This window comes from Globicephala melas, chromosome 2, assembly GCF_963455315.2.
Source record: "Globicephala melas chromosome 2, mGloMel1.2, whole genome shotgun sequence".
NCBI lineage: Eukaryota > Metazoa > Chordata > Mammalia > Artiodactyla > Delphinidae > Globicephala > Globicephala melas.
Window position 1 is genome coordinate 20069305 of NC_083315.2, and position 27714 is coordinate 20097018.

The window sequence follows — 27714 nt, forward strand, 5'->3', positions numbered from 1 at the left end:
ATTCCTCACAGCCAGAGCTGTGGGAATTCAGTAAAAAAAGAATACCATTCTTTGTATTTTTCTTTTCCATTATGGTTTATTACAGGATGTTGAATATAGTTCCCTGTGCTGTACAGTAGGATCTTGGTGTTTATCCATTCCTTATATACTAGTTTGCATCTGCTAATTGCAAACTCCCAATCCATCCCTCCCCTACCCCACCTCCCCCTGGGCAACCACAAATCTGTTCTCTGTGAGTCTGTTTCTGTTTCATAGATGAATTCATTTGTTTCATATTTCAGATTCCACATATAAGTGATATCATATGGTATATGTCTTTGTCTGACTTACTTAGTATCATAATCTCTAAGTCCATCCATGTTGCTGCAAATGGCATTATTTCAGAGAATACAGTTCTGATTTTTTTTTTGTTTTTTTTTAACAAATAAAAAGGTCAATCAATCCTCAGGGTTCCATAAGGCCTGACTTATCAACTCCATGAAGCTCTTCGCGAAAACTTGTTTCAAATGGGGAGCCCACACTGGGAGCTACCCATCAGGAACTCTGAGTAAAGAATCCTGTATTGTTGAAGTCAGGGGGTGGGGGGAAGAGAGCAAGAATGCAGCTCTGGGGGAGCCCTCTGCGTCTTGAGAGACTCTTGAGAGACTCAGAGATGCTGGAGGGACACCCGCACGTCTGCCTTTTCTCCCCCACAAGCCTTATAAGAGGAGAGTGACCCTGGGGAGAGAAAAGCAAAGATCAACATTTCTACCAATTTTGTGAAGATAAGCACGCATGCTAGCCAAATAGAGTAGGAGGAGGGCACTGGACCAGACTCTGTTACCCTGGTAACTGCAGGGCATTACCCTTTGCAGATGAGACTGTGGTTTGGCCATTTGAACATACCTGCCTAAAAGCAGAGGAGAATTTTTTTTCCTGATTTTAAGTATTAAGGTAAAGAGTTTCATCTTTATCTTAACGGAGGCTAAAATGGACTGATTTACAAGCATCACTTGAAAAAAAAAAACAAACTGAGCACTTAAGATTCATCTTTCCTTTTCGTTACAAGTTTGCTTTGAAATATGGTCCTTAAGATTCCCTTGAAGATGACCCTTTAAGAACGTCCTATCACAGAGTTATTGCAAGGAAACAAATGCCCCTCAGAAAATGAATTTTTTTTGTTAAGGTGATACATACAAAAATAGGTTAGTTCGTTAGCAGCTATAATTTGAACCTTGTACAAAATATATGGCTTTAATTACTAGGGTTTTGGGCACAAGAAATGGCCAGAGTAACAGTCAGTATAATTATGAATAAGTAGGTAGAAAAGATTATGAATAAACAGAAGGAAAGGATATAACCATTTAAAAGAAAATACCTGAGAATAAGTATAAAATGCAAAAACAAAGTTGCTTATACTTAAGATAGATCTCTAAATTTATTTTTCAAAAATGCCATTATGAGAACAAATGTACTAACATATAGTCAAGTTCACCTTAATCACAACGAAGTCATAGGATAAGAAAAAAAGAAAGAATCCTCAAATACAAGGGATATTTAAAATGTTAGCCATATCAAGATCCTCTATTTTTAAACACTGTGTAACATGGCATCTCGCTATATAAAAAGGAAATAACAGGGCCCAAGAATCCTTTAAACAAATCCAACATAAACAGGAGTAAAATAAAGACTATTTTTAAGAACCTGTAAAATCAAAGCACCCATTTAAATGAAGACCATCAAGAATCTATGAGATTATTTCAGGAGGACAAGACCTGGGCGAGACACTAAATACTGTCGTTCTAAGGAAAACATTACAATCATTTTATGTAACTTACAAGGCAAATTAATACTATGAAAAACGTCCTTCACAGCACATTTAGGAGTTTGAGTTTAAATAATACTCAACAGGAAAGAAACAGATTCTGTGACAGTGGCTGAGACATACAACAAAAGGGTGTGACTTTCAAGTGTGGTCCTTCCGGGTCTATTTTAAGAGCTTTTAGACTCCAGCCTGAAATAGTTTTGATAATAATGCTTGTGGCTACAACTCAGCATGTAAGACATTGTCTGGGACAAAACCAGTTCTTTTCATGCTGTGTAACTTAGTTCGCTGTTTTTTCCCTTTTAAATTAATCCTGAGATCTTGCTCACAGAACATGGGGGATGTTAAGAATCTTTTGTTTCCTTCTGTTTACCAGCCACCTTGGAACATGCAAAACTAAAATTAGGTGATAAATTAAAATTAGGTGATAAATGACATCTTTAAAAGCATACTTCACTAACAAAGGAACTCTCTTGCTTAGTTGGAAGCTTATTTGGACTATTTAACTGGGAACAGAACACGTTGAGGAAAAAGTACTTTGGTTCAACGAAAAGTTATGGAGATGTGTCCTTAAAAGACTTCCTTATTAGGAAGTAACAATTTCTATGTCATTATCTCAATACTGAGATGGCTTGTGTATCAAAAGAATAGGAAGTGCTTGCATCCTGTAGTTATGTAATAGGGTTTTAAGAAGTTTATATATATATGTAATAATGAATGTGTGTGTGCACATCATCTATATCTGTATATAACATATATGTACCTATAAACACATATTATGTACATGTATATACACAGTACACGCTCGTATATATATCTCCCAGTAACACAGACTCTGTAGTCTGATGAGACTTACTTTCTTAAAACTACCACCTTTTCCAAACTCAGCCTTTCCATTCCACTCCCATAACTCAACGTTACAGTAAATCATACTCTAAAGGCTTCAATTTTCAATTAAAAAAAATCTGGGCAAACCAAATTAGACGAAGAAACAAAGGCATATTTAGGCTAACATACTGTCTTTCACCTTTCAAAAACAAACAAAAAACCAAAACAGTATTTTAAGACACTATGAAAATTGAACAAGCACGTCTTTATTTTCTTGGAAAGGAGGGGATGGTCCCTTTCTTAGAGAAACGAGTATGAGAGATCTAAACTGGCTTTCGTGTCATGCACTTCGGATAAAAGTTTAGATTAGAGACTCAATAACAGAAAATTCAGACCCAATCCCCCTCCTCCTAGATCCAAAAAACATATGGCATTTACAAATCATTGAAACCTGTAGGTGTTCAAGGTTATTCTCCGAGCTCTTGGAAACTGGAAGATGTGGTGCGGGATGCTCTCGTTCGGAAGGATGTCCCAGCTCGGATGCGGGCCAGAGCGGGGTAGACAGTCGGCTGACTCCCGGGCCCCCATCGCTGGTCCTCCACGGGGTTCCGCAGTCCGGGCTTTGGTCTGTGCTGTGCGCATGTGCACATCCACGTTCGGCCACACGTACCTGGTCACCCTAACTCCCCCAGCGCCGCCCACTTTCCGTCACAAGTTCTCCTTCAGGAGGCCGAGCTTCCGCAGGGCCTCCCGACGGGCCTCCTCCGTGGAGCCCCGGCCCGAGAACTGGACAGTGATGCCCTGGGGTCTGAACCCCACAGCCCGGGGGAGCGAGCCCGACCGCTTCCTGGCGTCCTGGCCGCAGTCCGGCTGCCGGGGTGCAAGTTTGCTGGGGAGGGCCGGGTCCGGACGGAAGGTGACCGTCTTCCCTGTAGAGACAAAGGGCCCGGGATGGCTCTTGAGGATGTCGTGGAGGCTCTGGAAGCCGTTGGCCATCGGTAAGGGCTGTTCCGTCTGCACGCCTCTGGACTGCTGGCCGCCGTGCGCCCCTGCCCGCGCGGGAACAGCCTCCCGGGCCGGGGCCGGCTGGCTCTGTTCCGGGGAGATGCTTCTCCTCTGCTCGGTGGGCTCGCTCCTCTGGGCCCGGTCCTCCGTCTCCCCCACGGAGAGGAAGGAGACCCCATTGATGTTGGCCAGGACCTGGGCTTTGCGCTCCTGCACGTTGACCGCGGCCTTGGAGATGGTCTTATTGAATTCCTTCCCCGCGCTGTTGGTCACGCTGATGTTGCTCGGGAAGCGATGGATCTTGGGCGCCGGCTGTGCGGCGTGTCTGTGCCACAGCGAGTGGTCTCCGTGTCGAGGGGCCACGGAAGTCAGCGTCCTCCATCCTGCAGGCCTGCCCTCTTTGGACGGGGATGTGGGCGAGAGCCCTTCGTTCCCTGCCAGCTTCTCAGACATCTTCTGGGCGAGGACGAGCGGAGTGGGGACCGAGCGGGCCAGTTTGGGGTGCTCTGCTGGAGTAGGAGGGGGCTCTCTCCCGGAGTGGGCCGGGGCTGCTGCGGGGACAGGGCTGGGAGGCGGCAGGGGCAGGGCCTCGGGACCTGGGGGGTCTGGAGGGGGAGACTTCTCAGCATCCTCTTTCCTGAGGACAGCAGTGTCTTCCTTTCCAGCAGCACCAGCCCCTGAAAAGTAGCAAGGATCCTCATAAGCTACCACCATATGCAGAAATAAATGCATCACGTTTCCTTTTCACTGAATTTACAAAGGTCTCAAAGGGATTCAATACCGATTTCAACGGTACCTCTTGTAAGCTAAACTCCCTCTACCCTATTCCCTGGACTAGCGAAAGAGAACATACTATATGATTCTCATAATCACCTGATGAGAAAGAATGAATTAGCAGTGGTGAAAGATGTGCAAGCCAGAAACAGTCAGTACCTGGGAAGCATATGATGAATGCAAGTTTCTAAGGAGCCATCATCCTGAGACATGTAACAGGAGGAAACAACAGCTTACCTTATGGGGGATTTTACAGAGGGGAAATGGAGGCTGGGAAGTTTGTGGTACCCACCAACCCCTCCCTCAGGTCTCTCTAGATGAAGGATAATTGGATGTTTCACTTTCCTCTAGAAACAGAAATGTTTCCTGACAGCCTCCAGTACAGTTTAATACACCAGCCTATGATTCTTTACTATATCCTAACATACGTGATCACAGATCACCTAACACTTTTCTGCACGAGTATTTATACACCCGTGTCTGCTGCAAAATTGGGAGCTATGTATTATATTTATCTTTATATCCTCAGAATCTCACACGATGCCTGCCACAGAGTGGGCACTTAAAGTTGTTATGAAAACATCATGTTAGAGAACTGATGGGCAAGTGGCTTACTTTCAAAGAAATGTTTTCCTTGGCACAATTATATGATGTGACATTTTTAAGGGATCAGTGGCTCAAATTAATTTTAGAAACTAAACTTCAAAGAAGAAGTGATAAAAAGGGGAAGTTCATATTAAGTCTGTTCTTTGAAGAGATGGCTGCAAACTCAGCCCCATATTTGGAACATATAACCAATAGTACATGAAATTCTGTGTAATACACAGCCTTGTTTACAAAAAATAAAGGGGTGGGGATATATTTCTAGAGGCTTGTGACAAATGGAAGTATTTTGTAGTCAACAGAGCAAAGATATTTTCCATCCTATTTTTCCCTCATCTTTTCCAATTCTTATCCCCTTGTCCACATTTCCAATCAGGAAAAAAAAAATTGGAAGAACGTTTCCTCCTTGTCCATGTCCCTCTGGTTCTATCACAGAACTCAAGGGGCAAAAAGCATACGTCTCCTCTGATGCCACCCTGAATCAAGCAAACTTTACAAAGCAGATGCTGAGCTGAATTTTTGTTCTGATCATTTTTGTTTTCCTGAACCAGCTGACTTTTCAGTTCAAACACTCCCACCTTGGAATAGGGGTATAACCTTGCACAAGAATTGAGATTGAACCTCAAAGGCTAAAGTACAAGTCCTTTGTATATTTTCTTTGTAGAATGGGATTGTTTCCTGAAGCCATTTCCAGTTTTCTTTTTTCTTTTATCCATGTATGCAATGTTTGTTTGCCCAATTAGTCTCATTCTTTATTCTTGCCCTTTTGAAATTTCCCTTCCATGTGTTTTCATCCTAATATGCCATGAAAGCACCTATTTAGTTGGACAATCAGACCACCAAGAGGATGCTTCTACCCTACAAAAATCTGATCAGCCCCACGAACTACTATACTGGCTGGAAACACAGAGAACACGACAGAAAGGAGGGCCTCTGTGTCTTGTACCACACGACAAGCCACGTCAGAGGTGGGGGACCTGTTCTCTGGTCCTCACCTGCTGCCTCCGTCACATCCTGAAGGCTCTCGGGTTCCCCGGCTCCAGGGCCCAGCTGCACTAAGTCCACTACGTCCTCTGGCTCGGAGGGACCAGAAATGCTCTCTTCCAGAGACCGCGGAGAGTGGCACTGAGCATCACCATCACACAGCACCTGTTCCTCAAAGTCGTCTTCCAGGGAATCAATCGTCTCTTCAAAAAACAGGAGGACGTCCTTTTCCTCATGTGTGAGGTACTTCAGGCTCTCATCATCCTGTACAAAAGGTTTGGACATGAGGAATGAAAGCAACAGTGGTTTCACTGAAGGGAAAACACCCCACAACAATGTAGGGATCAATACAGAGCCTGGGGTGGAATTCATGGCATCCTCCAATTTCCCGTCTGGGGAGAGTGCACCATCCAGGCAACCCTGCTGGCGCACCTCTGCCTGTGTGTCCCTCACCATTCGACTTGCATGAGAAAGAAGTTTGTCCAAAAGGTGTAGCGGATTACGGATCTTAGACACTTTTGTTCCTCAGGAGTCAATGACAAGAAAGCAATTCTTCAGTACCTCCTTGGAAGAGGTCTTTTCAACTTACTGCTAACAGATGTGCTTGGTTTCCCCGTAATAGCAATGGGGGGATCTTTAGTTAAAGACAGTGGAGTGAACTCACATATTTATCTCCTCTCCCTCCAGAAACCTCACTAAAACAAAAATGGGCTTTATCTGTTTTTAAAGATACACGTCACAAAAACAAATATAGGAAATGAGGTGATAGCAACAACATTTGGGAAGGTAGACAGCAGAAGGACAGGTGGTGACTGACTCAGAGAATCCAAGAAAGGTGAATCTTAGTCAGCAGCTGGGGGTGGGGCCGGAATCAACCTGCTGTGGTGGAGAGCCCTCACGAGGCTCAGCACAGCGTCGGGGAGGTGCTGGGCAGTTCTGGAAGTGTGCCTAAGATGACATTGAAAAGAGCAGAACTGGACGAGAGTCTCTTTCAGAAGCAATCAGGCCACCCAGGCAGAAAACTAGATGTTTATTCTTAAAGAAGGTAAAGCCGGGGGGCATCAAGCCAAGTTCATGGTAAAGAACCGTTCTGAAAACTGGGAGTCAGGGAATCACACTGACCCTCTGGACAGAGGATTGGAAGGGTCTTCTCTGGGGAAGTGAATGGTCCAAGAGCTAAGAGGTGGACACCTTGGGCTCCCCAGGGAAACAGCTCAGCAAGATCACTCTACCAGTGAAATCACCGTCAACAAACCCCAGCACAGAATTCTTAATCAGTTTCTTAACATTCTGCTCTTAAGTGTGTTCATATAGCTAATGATCACCAAGCAGCTGAGAAAAACCTTTAACATGAAAGACACATCAAAACAAGATAAGAAGGAAAAAAAGGCAACTTGCAAGAAACAAACTATGCAGAATGGTGAAAATTCCAAAAAGATGATCATGAACATCCTCAGAGGGATCAGAGGAGAGGCTGAAACCATAAACAAGAATCTGATGCTATTTTAAAAAACTAGAAGACAGAAAAGAGCTCTTAGAAATTAAAACTATGACAGAAAAAAATGAAATAGAAACCTAGAGATAAAGTAGAGAAACCGGAAAAGTACAACAAAAAGTCAAAAAAATTTTTTTAAACAGAAAACTAGAGAATACGAGTGGGAGGGCCAACATCTGAATAATGTGTTCCAGAAAGAGGAATGAGGAAAAATAGAGGGGAAGAAATGATCAAAGTAAACAAGTAAAATTATTCAAGGAAATGTCCTTAAACAGAAGGATGTGCGTTTCCAGATCAAAGGGTCGTGAGAATAACCTGATGAACAGGAATAAAACAGACCTATGCCAAGGCCCATCCATTGAAATTTCAGCCATGGGAGACGAGGCGAGATACTAAAAGCTTTCCAGAGTGGAAAACGGGTCACATAACAAAACATCAGGAGTCAGAACAGCAACAGACTTCTCAGCAGCAGCTTTAGAAGCCAGAAGACGATGTTGTGATTCCTTTAAAATTCCAGATGAATTCAGGACTAGAATTCGTACATAATCAAGTTAAAGTTAGAGTAGAATAATGGTGGGTTTTTTTTTCAATTAATTAATTAATTAATTTTTGTCTACGTTGGGTCCTCGTTGCTGCTTTCTCTAGTTGTGGAGAGTGGGGCCTACTCTTCGTCGCAGTGTGCGGTTTTCTCGTTACGGTGGTTTCTCTTGTTGCGGAGCACGGGCTCTAGGCGCGCGGGCTTCAGTAGTTGTGGTGCACGGGCTCAGTTGCTCTGCGGCATTGGGATCTTCCTGGACCAGGGCTCGAACTTGTGTCCCCTGCATTATTGGCAGGTGGATTCTTAACCACTGCACCACCAGGGAAGTCCCAATAATTTTTAAGACACACAAGGTCTAACCAGCAGATCTCACATGCGTGCCTTTCTCAGGAAGCTACTGCAGCGGGGTGGAGGTAGGGCTGTTCCCCTAGACAAGGGAGGAGCCAAGAAGAAAAACCTGGGAGCCAGAATATAGGAGAGAATGAGAGAAAGCGGAGGAACCCCAGGATAACAGTGCTGTCCCCAGGATGTCAGCTGTGCAGTGAACAACCAACCTAGTTCAGAGCAAGCCATGGGGCCACACAGAACATGAACAAAGAAAGCAAATAAAACCAAAGCAATTATCAACCACAGGAAAAACTAAAGTTATGAGACAAAGCATGTATCTGTGAGTCAATTCCTCTATAGCAACACCCCCCCACACCCACAGGTATACTAATTATATCAGTATTTATGGTAGCAAGAAAATGAGAAACCACCTAAAATGTCCAACAATAAAGGTATGGTTGAACAAATCAGGGCACATTCACAGATGGGATATTATACAGCCATTTTAAATGGTGTTTTCAAAAGAATATAATGTTAAGTGAAAAAAAATGCAGATAAGCAAGAGTTGCCTTGATTTAAATATCAATATATGCATACTTCATATATCCACAAATACAAAAAGTACTGAAAGGATAAAATGTCAATAGTGGGGGAAAATGAAGGTAAATAACAAACAGGAATGAGTTAAAAGTCGTTGCCTCCAGTGAGTCGGAAATGGGGGGAGGGGTACAAGTAAGACTAATGCTTTTTATAAACCTTATAAAAGTATTTGAGTCTGTACGATGAAAATAAATTTTGATAAAACAACAGGAAAAAATATAGTGGAAGCAAAGGTGACTATGAGTTGGTCCATGTGGTATAGAATAATGCGCTTCATACCGTGATCTGAGAGGTCTTCAAATGCCCACCTGTCCAGGCCCATCACAGAGCCTGCAGTGTCCAGAGGTTTAGAGACTTGTCTTTAGTTTCAGGCACAGTATATACTTGTTTGGGGGATGATTAGCACAAGAACACATGCAAATTTCTCAAACTAGCTTGGCCATGTTAGCTGAATCCTGAAGGAAGTCCACTCAGGAAAAGGGGACTGTCCATGGCATGGGTTCAGTAAATAGGAATAACAGAATATTGCTGGGGAGAGATACCTACCGCATGGCTTAGGTAGCAGAACAGAACACTGCTGGGAAGAGAAGCAATGTGTACCTATATACAACTGCTGGGTCATAAGATACGTGTCTGCTTTGGTAGACATAGCCTAACAGTTCTCCCAAGCGGCTGGACCAACACACACTGGTTGGTGCATGGCCCTGCATGTGGTAGCATCTCCTTTTGATATTCAGTACATTCCCAAGAAGACAGCAGTGTTGAGATTTTTTTCCTCATGATACTTAATTGGCTGTTTGGAGATCCTCTTATGAAGTGCCTGTTCAAGTCTTTTGCCTATTTTTCTATCAAGTTGTCTTTAAAGAAATAATTTGTAGGAGTTCTTTTATGCATACTTGATACAAATCCTTTGTGGGTGTATTTATTGCAAATAGTTTTTCCTACCCAGTGGCTTGCTTTTTCTCTCTGTTAATGGGGGTCTTCTGGTGACTAGTCCTTAATTTTAGTGTAGTACAATGTATCAGTCTTTTCTTCAGAGCTTTTTGTGTCCTATTTAAGACACCACTACCTACTCCATGGTCATGAAGACGTTCACCTGCTTTTATTTATTCTAAAAGCATGGTTGTTTTTAAACTTCCATATTTGTGCTACAATTCATCGGAAAGAACTTTTGTGTATGGTGTGAGGTCACAATTCACTGTTTCCTACACTGATACCCAACTGTTCCAGCAAAACTGCTTGAAAAGACTATCGTTTCTGGACTTCCCTGGTGGCACTGTGGTTAAGAATCTGCCTGTCGATGCAGGGGAGACAGGTTCGAGCCCTGGTCCAGGAAGATCCCACATGCCTCAGAGCAGCTAAGCCTGTACGCCACAACTACTGAGCCTGCACTCTAGAGCCCACGAAGCACAACTACTGAGCCCACGTGCCACAACTACTGAAGCCCACGCGCCTAGAGCCCATGCTCCACAAGAGAAGCCACCGCAATGAGAAGCCCGCGCACTGCAACAAAGAGTAGCCCCTGCTCGCCGCAACTAGAGAAAAGCCCGTGCGCAGCAACGAAGACCCAATGCAGCCAAATAAAAAAAAAAAAAAAAAAAAAGACTATCGTTTCCCCACTGCAGGTCCCCTTGGTTGTAAATCAGGTGACAGGTCATGAGTCCATCTGTTTCTAGGTTCTCTTTTCTGTTCATTTGTCTACTTGTCTGTTTGTACAATGATAAAACACTGTTTTAATTATAACATTATAGTGTGTCCCGAGTTTGAAGCCCTCCTGTTTTGCTGTTAAGTCTGTGCTGGCCCTTTTTATTTCCAGTATCAGCTGATCAATTTCCATATACACATAAATATACACACACACCCATGCTGGGATTTTGATTGGACTTCATGGAAGTTCTTCAAATTGAGTAGAACTGATGTCTCACAATATTTTTTCTATCCGTATGGTGGCTAATCTAATTTAGATTAGTGGCTCTTAAAGTGTGGTCCTTCACCCAGCAGTGGCAGCAGCACCCACGAACTTGTTAGAAATACAAATTCTTGGGCCCCATCTCAGATCTACTGAATCAGAAACTTTAAGGGGTTGGGCCTTCAATCTTTTTCAACAGACCCTCTGGGTAATACTGATGAACTAACGTTTGATATGCTTTGATCCGGTTCTTTATTTTCTCTCAATAATATCTTGTAATTTCCAGTGTAGAGATTTTACAGATTTTGTTCTCTCTCCTCTTAGGTATTTGATGTTTTGCGATGCTATTAGAAATGGCATCACTTTGAACATTTTCTAAATGTTTCTGGTCTATAGAAATACAAGATATACTGATCTTGAAATAAGCAAATTTAACAAATTTGCTGCACAGTACTAACAGTTTATCTTAGGTGCTTTTCAGTTTTCTACATAAACAGTGGTGTCTATAAATGAGAGGTTTTTATTTCCTCCTTTCCATTCCTCATGCCTTTCATTTTCTTCATTCTGCCTTATCGTACCACCAGGGTCCTCCAGTTAGCTGAACAGAAGTGGCATCTTCATCTTGTTCCCGATGTTGGGGAGAAAGCTTTCAATATTCCACCATTAAGTACAGTGTTTGCTGTAGGTTTTTAAAAGATGATCTTCATCAGATTAAGAAAGCTGTCTTCTATTCCTAGTTTGCTAAGTGTGTTTGTCTTTAAAATAATGAATGGGTTTTGAACTCTGTCAAAGGCTTTTTCTTCATTTATTGCAGTGGTTCTCAGCTGGGGATGATTTTACCCTCCCTGGGGCATTTGGCCATGTCTGGAGACAATTTTAGTTGTCACAATTTTCTCATTTATTCTGTTAATGTACTGAAGTATGGTGATTGATTTTCAACTATTAAACCAACCTTACATTCTTCGAATAAGTCCAACTTGGTTGTGATGTTATTAGCCTTTTTATACAACACTGAATCTGATTTGCTAACATTTTGTTTAGAATTTTTGCATATATATCCACAAGACAGATTATAATTTTCCTTTCATTATAATCAGATTTTGTATGGATTTCCTTTTTTAAGTTTGAACTTAGGAAACAGTGTGCCCTTAGATTTTAGTTCATGGCATATCTTTCTGTTCCACTTCTTTTGAGATTGGGTGGGGCTGGGGGGGGGAACAGAGTGATTTTAAGGAAAAATTGTCTCCAGTTCAAATTGTAAGAGTTTTGTATTAACTAGATCTCTGTAAGTTTATCAGTTTACATATCTAGCAGTTGTGTAGCCCTTAAGAACTTCAATTTTCCCCTCTAATAAGAGGATCCATGTGAAGGCACATTAGAAGAGTAGCAGGATACTACAGGGGAAAATGGGCACCAGGCGTTCCTTATTTAATACTTTTTATTGAGCACTGAACCAAAGAAGAGAGGAATAGGTTTTAACAAAAGAACCAGGGTTAAAATCTTATAAGTCCTTCATGTCTACAGAATATATGACTAATGGGTTTACACTTAATTCTGAGAACTCCAGGATCTGGCCCTACCTACCTTTTAAATTTATTTATTTACTTACTTACTTTTGGCTGTGTTGGGTCCTCGTTGCTGTGCACAGGCTTTCTCTAGTTGCGGCGAGCGGGGGCCACCCTACTTACCTTTTAAATGTCACTCCTACTCCTCTCCCCTTTATACTCTATAGCAGGGCTGGTAAACTTTTTCTGTAAAGGGCCAGATAGTAAATATTTGGGGCTTTGCAGTCTTAATGGTGGCAACTATTCAACTCTGTCAACACAGTGTGAAAGTTACAGGTGATATGTAAATGAATGAGCTTATTAGCTTTGTTACAATAAAACTTTATTTACAAAAACAAGCGGGGGGCCACATTTAGTCCACAGAGTGGGGTTTGCTAATTCTTGCCCTATAATCAAATCAAATCACTTGCTATTTCCTAGACCTGTTTCTCTGTCAGCAATGCCCATGACTGGACAGCCACATCTCACCTGTCCTTCCTGGTCCAATTTAAATGTCACCACACCTCCAGCCTACCCCCATAGCACCCACTGAATCATGCATTCAAATATCTGAGCATCTAGTAAGCATCGGGCAATGTATATACGAGGGTGTAAATAATGTTCTTGCTGTCTGGTTTAGTTCATCTAATGAGGGCTTCAGACAAGAAAGTAGACAAAGTGGCTATAACAAGGTGACTATGGCCAGTTAGGGAAACATAGTATGGGTGTCAATTCACACTTTTGGGACAGGGGTTCTGATATGGAAAAACTCTGGAGGTGAAATGATTGTCAATAATCTGAAAGAAGTGGGCGAGAGTTCAACAAAAAGGGACCAGGGGTAGTTAGATACGTATTTTGGAGAGATCACATTGGCAATAGTGTGGAAAATAGGAAACAGTATGGACAACTGAATATGGAAACAATTTAGACAAAAGTTAAAAGTCACCTAAAGTAGAGCCATGGTGATGGGAACAGAGAGAAGCAGATGAGTTGAGGGTTATTTAACAGGAAGAATTGACTCTTCGTATAAAACTCTATTTTTTACCGTAGTTGCTCATCACCTATGCATTTCACCTTTGCTGGACTTTATATGTAGAGGAAAGAACCATGTCTGAGGCATCTGTGAACTCTGCACAGAGCTGAGAGTTTGTCTCGTGTCCAGGATGCAGTCACTGTAACCGCAGTGTCAGCTGCCTCCTCACCATGTAGGTCTGTCTTGGCCCTCTGGCCACCAGCACACGAAACTTTCATAAAAAATCCAGCGATGCTACTCGTTTTGTGATTTTTCTAGACTTATTGCGGGTTGGCAGGTGGCACAGAGCATCCTGCCTCCTCTTTCCTCCTCTTTCCTCTTAATCTAGCCTGAGTCTTGCTAGATTACCCCACGCCCATCATTCAGCACACACCACACCAACCCTGCTCCTCCCAGAGTCACCCTAAGACATTTCGCATTTTTCTTCTCTCCATGCAGAGAAGTTCAGCTTGGTGATTCAACCACCACCATGACAAAAAACCCTGCAAGTCTAAAATGAATAGGGCTCTTAGCATGACAAAGATTCCTCTAGTTAATAATTACAACCACCATGGATGTTGTTAGGGTGACGTGATAATGGTAACAACGGGAACCAAAAAAGTCTTAGCCCCAACTATTTGTTGAAGTAAACGTCTTGGGGAAATAAATTAATGCTCTCTACCCTTTTCCTCCTACTTTGACCTTCCCAACTCAGTGTTTCAATAGGGTTATTCCCAAGATTTTAGATAATCTATTGATACTTTGGCTGGGTATGATGATTTCTCTTTGGTTAGCCAGACAGTAGAATTAAATAGGCAACTGACCTGTAACACGCCGTCAGCTTAAGACACACTCCCATTTCCCAATTAAGTGAGCGGCAAAAGTGAGAATGGGGTATATAAACCCCGCACGTCCAATCCAACCTCAAAGCAAGGAGTCCCAACATAATATTTCATTTGGAAAATAAGCTTAGAAAGGGAAGCTCCTATTCAACCATTTTATGTTGTGTGACAAACTACAGGACTCACATGCTGACAGATGCAACGCGGAGATCAGTCAGTCCAGCTCCCTCACCTGAAGGTGTGAAAACCGAGTGCAGAGGCAATGTAATGACTTTCCAAGGGTCGCACAACTATTTTGTAGAGCAGCCAAGGCCAGACCCAGTTCTCTGCTTGCTTTCTGTTCTGTTCTACTTATTTCCCTTTTTTTTAAATAAATTTATTTATTTATTTTTGGCTGCATTGGGTCTTCATTGCTGTGCGTGGGCTTTCTCTAGTTGCGGCGAGCGCGGACTTCTACCCTTCGTTGCGGTGCGCGGGCTTCTCACTGCGGTGGCTCCTCTTGTCGTGGAGCACGGGCTCTAGGCACTCGGGCTCAGTAGTTGTGGCACGCAGGCTCTAGACCACAGGCTCAGTAGTTGTGGTGCACAGGCTTAGTTGCTCCGCGGCATGAGGGATCTTCCCAGACAAGGGCTTGAACCCGTGTCCCCTGCATTGGCCAACGGATTCTTAACCACTGCTCCACCAGGGACATCCCCATAAATCAGTTTTAACCAGGCTGGTCAGCGATCAGAGCCCCAGGTCCTGGCAGACTCAGATTCTTGCGTCATCAACTATCCAAGGTGTCTCTCGAGCGTTAGAGGCTGGAGGACAGGCTGGGTGACTTGTTCGTGATCAGCCTGGCCTTGAGTCTTGACCTAAGGGGCAGGGCTAACCACGCCGTGGACTCTGTTGCCTAATTCCCCAAACAAGAAGCTGCCCTCCAAATGAACCCAGACTCTGCCTGTACCTAGGAGAGGAAAGGAAGCAGAAACAGAGAAAAGCTGCAGTGCCAAGGGCTGGTGAGCCAGGAATTCAGGGCCAGAAAAGGGGCACGTGGCCCTTGGCTGAGAGAGTTCTGTCTACACCTCTATTCCCAGGAGATGCTGCTGCTGCCTCTCTCAGGCAGGGACGTTAAAGAGGAAGACGTGGGCCTCGGGGAAGAGGCAGAGCCTGAAGGGCAAGGCAGCGAGCGCAGGCACATCTATGGAGCCAGGAAGCAGATGAGAGGTTGCCCAGGGCCTAGGGCAGTTGGAGGGAAGCGGGGAGTGACTGCTAGTGGGCACAGGTTTCTTTTGGGTGATAAAGATATTCTAAATTTGGTTGTGATGATGGCTGCACATCTCTGTGAATCTACTAAAAACCACTGAATGGCATACTGTAATGGGTGAGCCACAGGGTATGTGAATTACATCTCAATAACGCTGTTACAATACATTTAAGAAAAAAAAGCAAGGCAGTGGCCCAGTGGCCCCATGTGAGGAGGGAAGAGAGCTGGCACTGTGGCCGGGGTGGCCCCTGCTTGACCACTGGTGCTATTGGATGAGAGAATTGCTAACTCAGTTCCCAAAGAACTAAGCAGAGAGGAAATGAGGATAAGAAAACATAGCAGCTTTCTTGGAAAGGGGTGAATGGAAGAGAACGAACATTTGTCCCTATTATTTGGAAGGTAGTAGGCTGACAGCAGAAAAAATTTTTTTAATTCCTTTCTATCAATGAAGTTTTTAATGAGCCAATTTGGGATGTGGAATAAAGGGAAGTTCTTTAAGGCTACAAATCTCCTGATGCTAAAAGAACGGTCTAGAAAACCATCCCTCCCCTGTGCTACCCCACCTACCATGCTGACTGCAGGTGATGTCTACAAGCCTCTCAGGGAAACACTGTTTTGCTTCAAGAACTTGGGAGCACATGCATTTCTACCCTAATCTATGTATTATGATGGTGAAGAAATAATTTCTAATGTATTCAAACCAGAAAATTCAAAACGCCAAATCTACTGCCGTAACTGGAATGCACACTGAACAGGTCTCCCGTGAGGAGGAGGACAGAGTCCCAGACTGGGGCCATCTATCCTCTCCTGCAAAGATGACAGCAAAATTGTCCCTCTAGTCCCGGTGGAGCTCTGAGAGGAACATGGTCCTGGCTGGGTGACCAACTCTTACAACAAATGCGACCAGCAGTGATGAAAGTCAGTGATCCTAGACATACCTATGGGAGTACAAATGTGTGACAGGAGATTAGTTTTTAGGCAAATGGCAGAGAGGAAGAAACCTTTGTTTGTTTGGCTGAACAAAACAGTCGAGAAGGCTTAAAACACTCACACTAAAATAACCCCCACCTAAAAAAGCCACTGAATTAATTCAGTTCTTAGGCTTTTTTTCCTTTTGTTTTGCTTTTCTTTTAAACAAAGAAATTGGATTTGACAGCAGATTAAGACAACAGTGGTAACTCCTTGTGAAGGAGGAAAAAAAAAAAGAACCAGCAGAACTTATCTGTATCTTCAACGAAAAATAAAAAGAAAGAAAGAAAGAAAAAAAAATTTTTTTAATAAATTTATTTTATTTATTTATTTTTGGCTGTGTTACGTCTTCGTTGCTGCTCACGGGCTTTCTCTAATTGTGGCAAGCAGGGGCTACTCTTCGTTGCAGTGCACGGGCTTCTCATTGTGGTGGCCTTTCTTGTTGTGGAGCACGGGCTCCAGGCACACGGGCTTCAGTAGTTGCAGCATGCAGGCTCAGTAGTTGTGGCTCGTGGGCTCAGTAGTTGTGGCTCACGGCTCTAGAGCACAGGCTCAGTAGTTGTGGTGCATGGGCTTAGTTGCTCCGTGACATGTGGGATCTTCCTGGACCAGGGCTCGAACCCGTGTCCCCTGCATTGGCAGGCGGATTCTCAACAACTGTGCCACCAGGGAAGCCCAGAAAGAAAATTTAAGAAAGATTATGATGGCTAAAATAATTTCTTGAGATGATCAAGATGTCTTAACCCCCAACTCTCCCAGGTAGGCGGCCTTGGGTATTTGTTCAGGCAGAATGTGAGTTGATGGTCACATTCTCTTTCTACAAACACCGAAATGATCTCCCTGACACTTGAGCAAGGCTTTATTGACTTAAAAGCCCAAGGTGATGAGAGACGCCCCCCATGAGCTGAAACACAACGTAGGGGCAGTGAGAAGAAAAGAGGAATCAGTGTCTTCTGTGCTTCCGACCCCCCTGTGAATGCCACGCTTTACTTTGGCAACCTCATAAGAAAGACCATAAGTGCATGTGGCCTTTCCCACGGTTTCATTACAAGGGCTTAATTAGGGTTATTTCTAACTAGTCCCTGTTGTAATTTTTCACTATGGTTAACGTAAACCTCTACTTGTGGCCGGAAAGAGACACAGACAAGCCCGCGGGGGATGAGATATGCGAGCAGTTTTGATTACAGATGGAAAGAATCATGGCTTTGAAGGACAACGCTGGGCTCCCTGGCTGCCTTAAACTTCCCTGAACTGTTAACGTCATAAAGCGGTCCCGACTGAGAGGGAAATGCCTTAAACGCGTGGCGTCGTGCTTGTCACACGTCCCAGAGTTCCGCGTGGCTGTCGTGTCACTAAACTGTGAGTTCCTGAAAAGATTAAAACCGAGTTTTATTCCATCACCTATCCAATCTGGTATGTGGGAGGCATTTACTGCATGTTTACTGAATTGAACTCTCCTCAAAGCAGTTTAGCTTTGTTTTAAAATAGCTGCTCTGTCCAGGAAGTTTTGGGTTCAATCTGGGGAAGGAGCCAGAGCTGAAAGGACAATGTGGTTACTACTGACCAGTCTGCTTCTCCTTCCCACGCCTCTGTTCTGTGTCTTCTCCTTGAAACTGTCTGGCGACAAGCATGTCAGAGTCCTAGTGTCCTGCTTAGACTTCAGGCGGAGCCAGACATGGAGACAGCTTCGCCCCCGCTTGCTTTACCTTCTTCCACGACCGACGGGTGAGGCCAAACGACCTCAGAGGCTTTGGAGAAGGAAGGGGTGATCAGGAGCTGACGACCGCTGTCTGATCACAGGCTTATTATGTGACTTGAGGGCTATAAGATTTGTCTGCTGAGGGACCAGGCAGGGTTTCAAGACAGTTCACTGAATATCAAATCTCCAAAAACAATGAATTTGGATCATTGGTTTTGCCCAAGTTAGAGACAAAAATGAATAGGAAGTATGCTTGGGGACTTGGGCTGTTTCCAATCCACCTTCAAAGTGGCACACACATTATGAAATTCCTTAATTCCTGTGGGTATTAAGAGCATCCCCTCTTTTCAGCTAGTTAAATCATATTCTTCTCTGGAGGAAGCTTCAGGGTGCCTGCCGGGCAGAGCAGGCTTCAGACCATGTGCATAAGAAGAACCTAAGGATCCTGGCATGAGGCAGTACTGGTCCCTGGAAGTGCACCCCGGATGTTTGATGAGATGTGTGTCTGAGATATTGGCCTTAAGAGCTTAAGAATATGTCACCTTATACCCAAAGCTTCCTTTGTCCCCTTAAAGAGCTATCATTTATGAATGTCTCTAAATCCTTCCTGAACCTTTTATTTTGAATCCCCATCACCTCTCGAGGTGGTAAGTTCCAGAACTACACTACCAACTGTACTGTACTGAAGGTGTCCTTCTTACAGTTCAAAGGAAAAAGAGACCCTCTTAGTCAAGTATACAAGGATTTGGCCAGTTTGCTCTTTTTAAAAAAATTTTATTTATTTATTTATTTATGGCTGTGTTGGGTCTTCATTGCTGCGTGTGGGCTTTCTCTAGTTGCGGTGAGCGGGGGCTACTCTTCATCGCAGCTTCTTATTGCGGTGGCGTCTCTTGTTGCGGAGCACGGGCTCTAGGCACGCAGGCTCAGTAGTTGCGGCATGTGGGCTCAGTAGTTGTGGTGTGTGGACTCAGTAGCTGTGGCTCACGGGCTCTAGAGCACAGGCTCAGTAGTTGTGGCGCACAGGCTTAGTTGCTCTGCAGCATGTGGATCTTCCCGGACCAGGGATCGAACCCATGTCCCCTACATTGGCAGGCGGATTCTTAACCACTGCACCACCAGGGAAGTCCTGGCCGTTTATTCTAGTTCTAGCTATACATTTTGCTAGAAAATGTTCAGAGGAAGAATTCCTTACAAGAAAAACAATACACGTACACAACCACAACTAGCCTCTTGAGCGATAAAAAGTTCACATACTTCATCCTCCTAGAACAGCCTGGGTCATGACGGCGGCCATGTGGATAGCCACAACAATCCTACCTAAGCAGCTATTTTAATTTTTAACTTGTACTGCCTCAGGAGAAAGGTTTCTAAAAAGCAAAGATCTGTCATCTTCCAGGCCACACTTCAACTAGTGTTTAAAAACTTTACAATACTCTCATTTAACTTTAGGCATTAATGTTTTACCTTCTTTTTAAAAATAACCGTTGCTTAAAAGAAATACACACTTCTATAAATTGGAACTATCTTTTATGTAAAGAGCCCTCCAAGGGGTGCATTTAATCCCATACAATCTGGAGGCCTAAAAACACTGTCACTGACAAACCTTTTATGAGGTCAGGGAATAAAGAACAGGGAGTAGGGAAAATACTACAGTTGACTGTCGTTCTTTAGAGACAAGTCATAAAAAGACTGAGGATTTAGAATAAAAACATATAGACCCTCCCCAAATTTAGACTCCCTTCTGGTCAAAGAAAGAAATTCAGAAGGCTACTGATAAGAGATGGATAGATGGGAAAGCACAGATCCAAACAGGATGACGGGGCAGGATGGAGTGGAGTTATTCTCCACCTGGGGCTAACAGGGCACTCACAGGAGCTTGTACCAGTAATTAGGAAGCACTGATTAGATGCTGGGCCTTTCATCTCTACGGGGAACCCTTGAGAAAGAATTATTATCCCACTCCCCACCCCCCTTTTAAACTAATGAAGAAAATAACTAATGAAGAAAGTGATTAAGTTACTTTTCCCAGGTTCCAGAGGGAGGCACATGTGAATTTGAACGTGGGCATGTCTCCAGTATCCTGTGTTTATTACTATCCTGAGCCAATTTTCAGGATACCGATTAGTATCAATAAATAAAGCAACTTGCAAAATGCATACGGATTTCTGGGAGGACTTAAGGGAAATTATAAACATCTTGGGGAACGTCCTTCTGATCTGTACTCGACGCCACTGTGGAACCCGCTTAGCGCAGCACTAAGGCTCCCGAAGCCCTTCCAGCACAGGCGGCTCACAGGCATAACGCTGTGCTCACCTCGCCCGTCTTGACCTCCTGAGATTTACAAACGTAAGAGATTTATAGTCTTTTCTGTCTTTGAACCTAAAGATAATTCTCATATCTTACCAAAAAATACGTCCGTGATAAAAAGTTTTATAATAAACCATTTCTCCTTGTGACTCCGGAGCTGAAACTTAGTAGACCTCCTTTCAAAGAAGAGCTTTTGCCTCTGAAGATGAATTCCTGGGTCTGACATCCTGACAAAGAGTCAAAATGATGCCTATTCTCCAAATCTGCCAGGTGATGGAATGGACACCCCACCTGCCTAGACAGACACTCTGTGAAGAGCTGTATTTGTAGGGTGGTCTCTTGTAAACTCCCCGAATTCATTTCACAGTCTTGCTTCTTCTAGTTCAGACATCTTATAGCTGCTCTGGTGCCTTCGGTCCCTCTAAAAGGCTCTGTTCCTTTTCTCCTACACCTTCGTGGTAGGGAGTGTGATGCGCCCCCCAGGTCACCCTGGGGATGAAGGACCTGGTCCCCCATCTGTTGGGAATGCTGCTGGCAGGCGGCCCTCAGCTGTCAGTCCCCTTTGGGGACTGTCTCCAACTGAAAGGAACTGTCTTGTCAAGGTCGTGCCTCCCTCCAGGGATGTCCTCATCCCAGGGCTGATGGCAGAGTGGGTATCCAGGCTCCACTCTCGGCCCAGCAGCGCCAGGGCCTCCTGAGGAACAGCTAAGGCCTCTGTTGGGTCTGCCTCACAGCCCAGCTTCTCTCTCTGCCCAAACCCTGCTTCCTTTTCCTTCCAGATGTTGAGCCCAGGAACAACCCTAATAAGCCTCCTGTGCTGTAACGTTGTCCATCTCAGAGTCTGCTGCCTGGGAAGCAAATCTGCAGCCAATTCTGTCAGGGTGAACCACAGCCACCAGACTGCAAGCTCTGCCTCTGTCCTCACCTCCGAGAACAGTGCTTCAGTATTTGAGCAAAGGGATAAATCACCTACATAGAACAGACGGAAGGCAGTCCTCCATGGACGGGTTTGCCGAGCTCAATCAAGTCCTTTCTGTCTTTGGAGTATGAGTTTGACCCACCGCAGAGGATGTGGTGAGGGTGGGTATGAGTTGGTGCATGTGAAGAACGGACCCTATAAGACTACAGTGGAGATAGAAAAGTAGCGACTTTCCTGCCCAGAATTCAGCGCACGTGACACACCTGGGGTTATGGACTCTCCCAGGAAGAGACAGAGAACAGGTATTGCTTCAGCTTTCTATCAAAAGAGGCCATGGTACAAAGGATGTTAAGAGATTTGCCTCAAGTTCAATAAGAAAATGAAAGTGAAAGGCAAGAAAATAATTCGAGCACAGACTCATAACGCACTATACCCGTTTCCTCAGAGACCGAGGTCATCTGACGACCATTCTCGACTTTATTCCCGCCCCCCCCACACACACAGAGCAGCCCTTTAGACTATGGTTCCTAAGTTATCCACGCCATGTTTTAGAAATACCCTCTACATCAGAGCAGAGCTGCTTCCTAACTGTGCTTTGGAGAACAGACTCCACTAATGACTGGAGTATTAATCTGTATGTCTTTCTACCTATTCTTTTAACATATTCTTTAAATACAGTTTTTAAATTAAAAAATTAGTCCCAAATTCTCTATTCTTAAGGATTTATAGATTCTCAGATATTCAGAGAGTAATTTGTAATATATTTTTCCTTTGGCGAATCAAATAATATTTGTTACATACTTACCATGGTGATTGAAAAAAAGAAAATATGCAAGTAGGAGCCTATAAAATTCTATTGTTACTATTAACTGCCCTCTGTACACTTCTTTCTTATGTTCAGCATAGCTGGGGTTAATTTTACGGATTGGTGTATCTTTAGAAAATTTGTGCTCCCATTGAAGATGGGCTGAGATGAACAATGGACCATTTTTATTGAGATCCAAGGTGGACTCTCTCCTGTCCTTCCCTCTATGAATATGAAGGTCTCCATCCTGAAAGGTGAATACCCTGAGGGGTGGGGAGGGCCAAAAGATCTTCTCTTAACTTTACAGACTTTTTGTGAAAGTTCCCAAAGCTTGTTGACACTTACGTAAAGGTCTGGATGCCGAGAGAAAGGGATAGGAAAGCATTTATATTTGCAAAGGACTTAAACATCTGTTTTAAAGTGAATTTGATGTTATCCTGTGAGGTGTTTCCCTTCTTCCAGTCATTGGACCTGAAAGGCAGGCGCCCTGGCCTGGGCTGGTGGCCACCTTCAGGCACGGCGTGCTCTGGGTCGTAGCAGCCAAGTTATCACGGCTCTGGATTTTGTGCAAAACTCAATACGATTCACACTGAAATGCCGCTTCAGAGAGCGAGTATTCCAAGACGTCAAGCTAGTTACCCCAAAAGGATGTTGTAAGATACTCCTGATAGGGGGGCGAAATCAGCCAACATTCAAGCACACAGAGCACCGGAGAAACAGGGACTCACCCGAGTGAGACTTCTGGAACGAGAGCTGCTGGCTCGACTCTCCAGACTGCCCCCTCTGCTCAGGCCACTGAGCCTGCAGCCGGGCAACAAGTCAGGGTCCATCTCCCAAGAGTCTGACTTCTGGTGATGGACAGGCATCCCCACAGTAACCCCGGCCGCTGGCTCAATCACAGGAAGTGGGGAAGGGGCCGGTGTCCCATGCCCAAGTAGTGGGTCACCTCTGGAGGAGTAAGCACAAGGTGACAAGGGTTAGTGAGCTCAGACAGCGAAGGCCTCATTCCCCCAGGACGAACAGGCGTCACGAGATACAGTCGGCTGGTCCACAGTCTCGACCGTTAGGACTAAGGTGATCAGGACCCCCGAAGTCAACTTGTTTGGTGATGCTCATTTCCATTTCTCCTCTATTTCCTTCTCCATTATGAAGACGTAAGAATTATTTTTATTTTATTTTTTATTGAAGTAGAGTTGATTTACAATGTTGTGTTAAGTTCTGCTGTACAAGCAAAGTGATTCAGTTATACATACATATATATTTCATTTTATATTCATTTCCATTATGGTCTATCACAGGATATTGAATATATCAATATTTCCCCGTGCTGTACAGTAGGACCTTGTTTATCCCTCCTATATATAATAGTTGCCATCTGCTAACCCCAAGCTCCCAGTCCATCCCTCCCCCACCCTTCTCCTCCTTGGCAACCACAAGTCTGTTCTCTACGTCTGTGAGTCTATTTCTGTTTCGTAGATAAGTTTATATATTAGATTCCACATATAGGTGATATCATATGATATTTGTCTTTGTCTGACTGTATGATCATTTCTAGGTCCATCCATGTTGCTGCAAATGACATTATTTCATTCTTTTTTATGGTTGAGTAGCAGTAAGAATTATTTTTAAGGAAAGATGGGTGTACTAAAAATTTCTTTCGTGCTGAAAATTTGATGAAATAATGTTCTGGCGCCGTCCTCTGCTCTTCGCGTCTGTACTTTCACGCTCCGTCACACTCAGACTCAGGCTTTCCCTGTACTGCTTATAAATTCTATTCTTTTCTGCCTCAGACACCACAGCATCATGGTTCCTTTTCCAGCCTCGTTACAGTTCAGAGTTGAGGTAAAGTGACAAGAGCTAACAAATTACTAATGGAAGTTTGGTTGACATCTCCGAAATTCCAGACTCTTTGGAGGCCGTGATACTACTGCAGTTTCTACATAAAATGCTAAGGTCCCATCAGTTAATACCATTGGGAAGTTCATGTTCCCACTTTCAGGAACAAGGACACTGAAACTGTCCCCCCCGAGCCCTAGTCTCATACAGTCCTCTGACTGTTCCAGCAGGAAATTCAGCTCAGCCCCTGAACAACAGACAACTGAGTTCAACAAAACCTTCCAGAAGACTAAAGAAGGCTAGTAGGGAATAAGGGAATATGCCTCCTGTCCATTACATATGACCTGATGTTACAGCAAGTGAGGAAATAGATGCTCACCCCTCCCTACACTGAAAGCACCACCAGGTGGCCTTACGAGCCCCTAAAGAATCCCGAGGGGCACGTGAGCTAAAACCACCATAGGTGCCGTCTGGTGGGGGCGGGGGCGGGCAGTGAATCTTCCCCTGACAACAGAGGAAAGACGGGAAGCGAGGTACTGATTCACCTCCAATGAGGGACCTGGGGGACCGTGTGCTCGGTGGGGCAGGACCTGGAACTTGGCTCCGGATCTGTGCAATGAGACAGCACATGGGACCCTCTGTGGGGCGGAGGGTGGTAACTGACTATACCATCCGAGAGCACGCCTTTCTCCTGTGCTACTAGCGTTTTAAAAGCTATTCTGATGCTGTAAAACTGTAGTGTTTAGACTTCTACAAATTATTCCCTTGAAAGAAGGTGAGGAAGCTAATCAGAATTCTCCAGAAGGCAGATTCTGTTGGGGAGAAAGTGGAAACCTTGGTTCAATATCCTTCACAGGCTCGAGCTGTCAGTCTTCTTTCATCTCTTAAGGAATTGAGAACGAGGGGCTCCCTGGTCCTAGTTCCCCAGGAGCCAAAAATATAGAATTCCATGGGTGAGCCACTATGGGGCGTGGATTTCTGAGCGGGGGGCAAGGTCTGCACTGGAAAGGGGAGAGCGTGAGATAAAGAAGCAGGAGCAGATCCGTCTGACAGAGCGGCCAGAGCCGTGAGTCTGTGAGGTCATGACCACCCCACAGTATCTAGTCTCCTTTCCCAAACAAGGGCTCACTTTCTGTGTTTGCTAACAGTGCACTTTAGAAAAGGGAGGCCAGGGTCAGACTAAGAGGGCTCCATAGATGAAGAAACCGACTTCTCCCAGAGGGCGCAGAGCAGGCTCACTGCGGGAGCGCCACAGGCTAGCACCACAAAGGGAAACTAGAGCCGCGTGTGCGTGTTTCTGTTTATTCTCTTGGGCTTCCTGTGTTTGTTGCTCGGTATTTACTAGTAGCAGCCTTTTCTGGTAAGGTTGAAGGTCACAAGTGATCTACAGTCTTGGTAAATCTGTCTGCCGAGCATGGCCGGTCAGGGCGCAGCAGCCATCCAAGTTGATGGTGCTCGTGGAACTGGTGGAGCTAGTGGGGCAAGTGAACCTCCAAAGTGAGTGCACTGGAGCCAGAGAGGAAGGAAGCTCCTCCTCTTCATCCTCCCCTGTACATTCCAGAAAGACCTAGAATGGCCTGGATGGAAGGCATCCAGCCCTCCTCCCACTATCACCCCACTCTGTCAAAGTTCCAGATGGCCACAGTCAGGTCTGCAGAGCAGCCCAAGGAGCTAGGTCCTTCCACTACTCACCAAACCCCAGAGATGAGTCATCTTTTCAAAGACCCGTCCTGAGGCACAGTGGCTTTCAGCCTCGTCACACAAACAGCTTTGGGGACATCTTTGACACCTCCCTGTCCCTGCCACTCACAACCAACCAGCTGCCCAGCCCTGTTGATTTTTCCTGCCCAATGTCAGTTGGATCCACTTCCTTTCTGGTCCCCCTCCCGAGTTCAGGACCATTTTTACCACATCATCTGACTGTTCTTGCTTTTTCCATTTTGGCCATCCTTTTGCTGTATTCTTCTGCTGGATTAATCTTGAAACACCACTGTGATGTCACCACTCTCCTGAAAGCAATCACCTTCAACCCACTCCCCACAGGCTGCAGAATCAAAGTTCGTCCTATCAATCAGTCCTTGCTTCAGTTGGAACCCTATATTCCTTTCTAGTCTTGGCATGTTCTTCTGATGTTTACTGTTCTCCTACTTCATATGGGGCAGATTCCAGGTACTAGAGAAAGACCAATGGGTAAGAGGCATCTCCTCCCCAGGGGAAGTTAATCCAGCAACGGGTCAGAACCAGATCTACTGAATACATCTGTGGGGGTAACAGCTGAGCATGTGCATTTTTATCAAGTTCCACAAGTAATTCTGCCACATGGCGCCAACTCTAATGGAGGACGGATGCATCACCGTGTCCAGCGCCAAGACAGGGCACATGGGAGCAGGGGGAAGGTGCCCATACTCCCCAGGAGGGCTCAGAGACTTTCAGAAAGGCCAGCAATAAGAGATGTTTGAGATTTCAGGTTTAAACAAACCATGCTGGGCATTCCAAACACAGAAGGAGAGTAAGCAACACATGGCCTATTTGAAAAGTCGTGAGTGGCTGGGGTGAAGCCCTGAAATGAGCTAAAGCACAACACAGAATGAGCTGGAAAAGGGAGAAAGTGCAAATAGAGGCACACAGAAAAGTGGACCCAAGCGAAGAGGGACTTGAATCTTGAACTTCACCCACAGGTGATGGGGAGCCCTGGAGAGAGGCAGCATCACATTTATAGGTTAGAAAGATGACTCTGGCAACAGTTGGGAGGGTGACAGCACCAGGGGGGAACCTAAAAGCAATCAGGACAAGCGATTTAAAAGAAGCAGGAGGCTGCTCAGTGTTCTCCAGGACACATTTTAGAGTGTGGAAAAAGCTAAAGGACAGAACAGAGTCTCGTATACTTCCATGTGTATAGGGAAAAAAATGAAAAATATCTCTGTTTATGCTTTGATGTGCCTAGAATCTTTCTGGAAGGATACATGAGAAAAATTGTCAACAAAGGCTGCCTGTGGGGAGGGAGAAATGGATGGATAGGAAGTAGCTGGAATCATTACAGTAAAATCAGACAAAGGAAAAGAAGGGAAAAGTGAATTACTAGAAACAAAGAGGAGTACTTCAAAATGATAAAAATTTCGATTTACCTGCATGTACCTCAAATATAAATAACATGAGTTAATAAACCCACCATTATAGTGGGAGATTTCTGCACACCACTCTTAACAATAGATAAATCCAGCAGACTGGGAATAAAGAAGATTTAAACAACACAATTAACAAGTTTGATCTAAGCGACATTTACAACATACTAAGTGAAGCAACTTCTTTTTCTTTTTTTTCTTTTTTTTTTTTTTTTGCGGTATGCGGGCCTCTCACTGCTGTGGCCTCTCCCGTTGTGGAGCACAGGCTCCGGACGCGCAGGCTCAGCGGCCATGGCTCACGGGCCCAGCCGCTCTGCGGCATGTGGGATCTTCCCGGACCGCGGCATGAACCCGTGTCCCCTGCATCGGCAGGCGAACTCTCAACCACTGCGCCACCAGGGGAGCCCGAAGCAACTTCTTAATACATATTTTTTCATGTTCACATAGAATACTTATGGAAACTGATGGCATCCTGGGCCAGAAATCAAGTCTCAGCAAATTTCAGAAGACTGGTGGTATCAGAAAACACATTATTTTACTACAAAG

At 44.6% G+C, this 27714-nt stretch overlaps 2 protein-coding genes across 3 annotated transcripts in view; one reads left to right on the forward strand and one right to left on the reverse strand.

Moving 5' to 3' along the window:
• UPF2 (UPF2 regulator of nonsense mediated mRNA decay) overlaps window positions 1-27714 on the forward strand; it is a 213275-nt gene that overhangs the window by 134311 nt on the left and 51250 nt on the right. The gene's annotated exons all lie outside the window — the stretch shown is intronic.
• Window positions 1404-27714, reverse strand: part of PROSER2 (proline and serine rich 2) — a 40849-nt gene continuing 14538 nt past the window's right edge. Inside the window, exons 2-4 of the mRNA XM_030836944.2 lie at window positions 22939-23158; window positions 6010-6262; window positions 1404-4314 (exon numbers count right to left, since the gene is read on the reverse strand). Of these exons, the coding sequence (XP_030692804.2) occupies window positions 3341-4314; window positions 6010-6262; window positions 22939-23076 (1365 nt within the window). The 5' untranslated portion in view covers window positions 23077-23158 and the 3' untranslated portion in view covers window positions 1404-3340. The remainder of the gene's footprint in view (window positions 4315-6009; window positions 6263-22938; window positions 23159-27714) is intronic.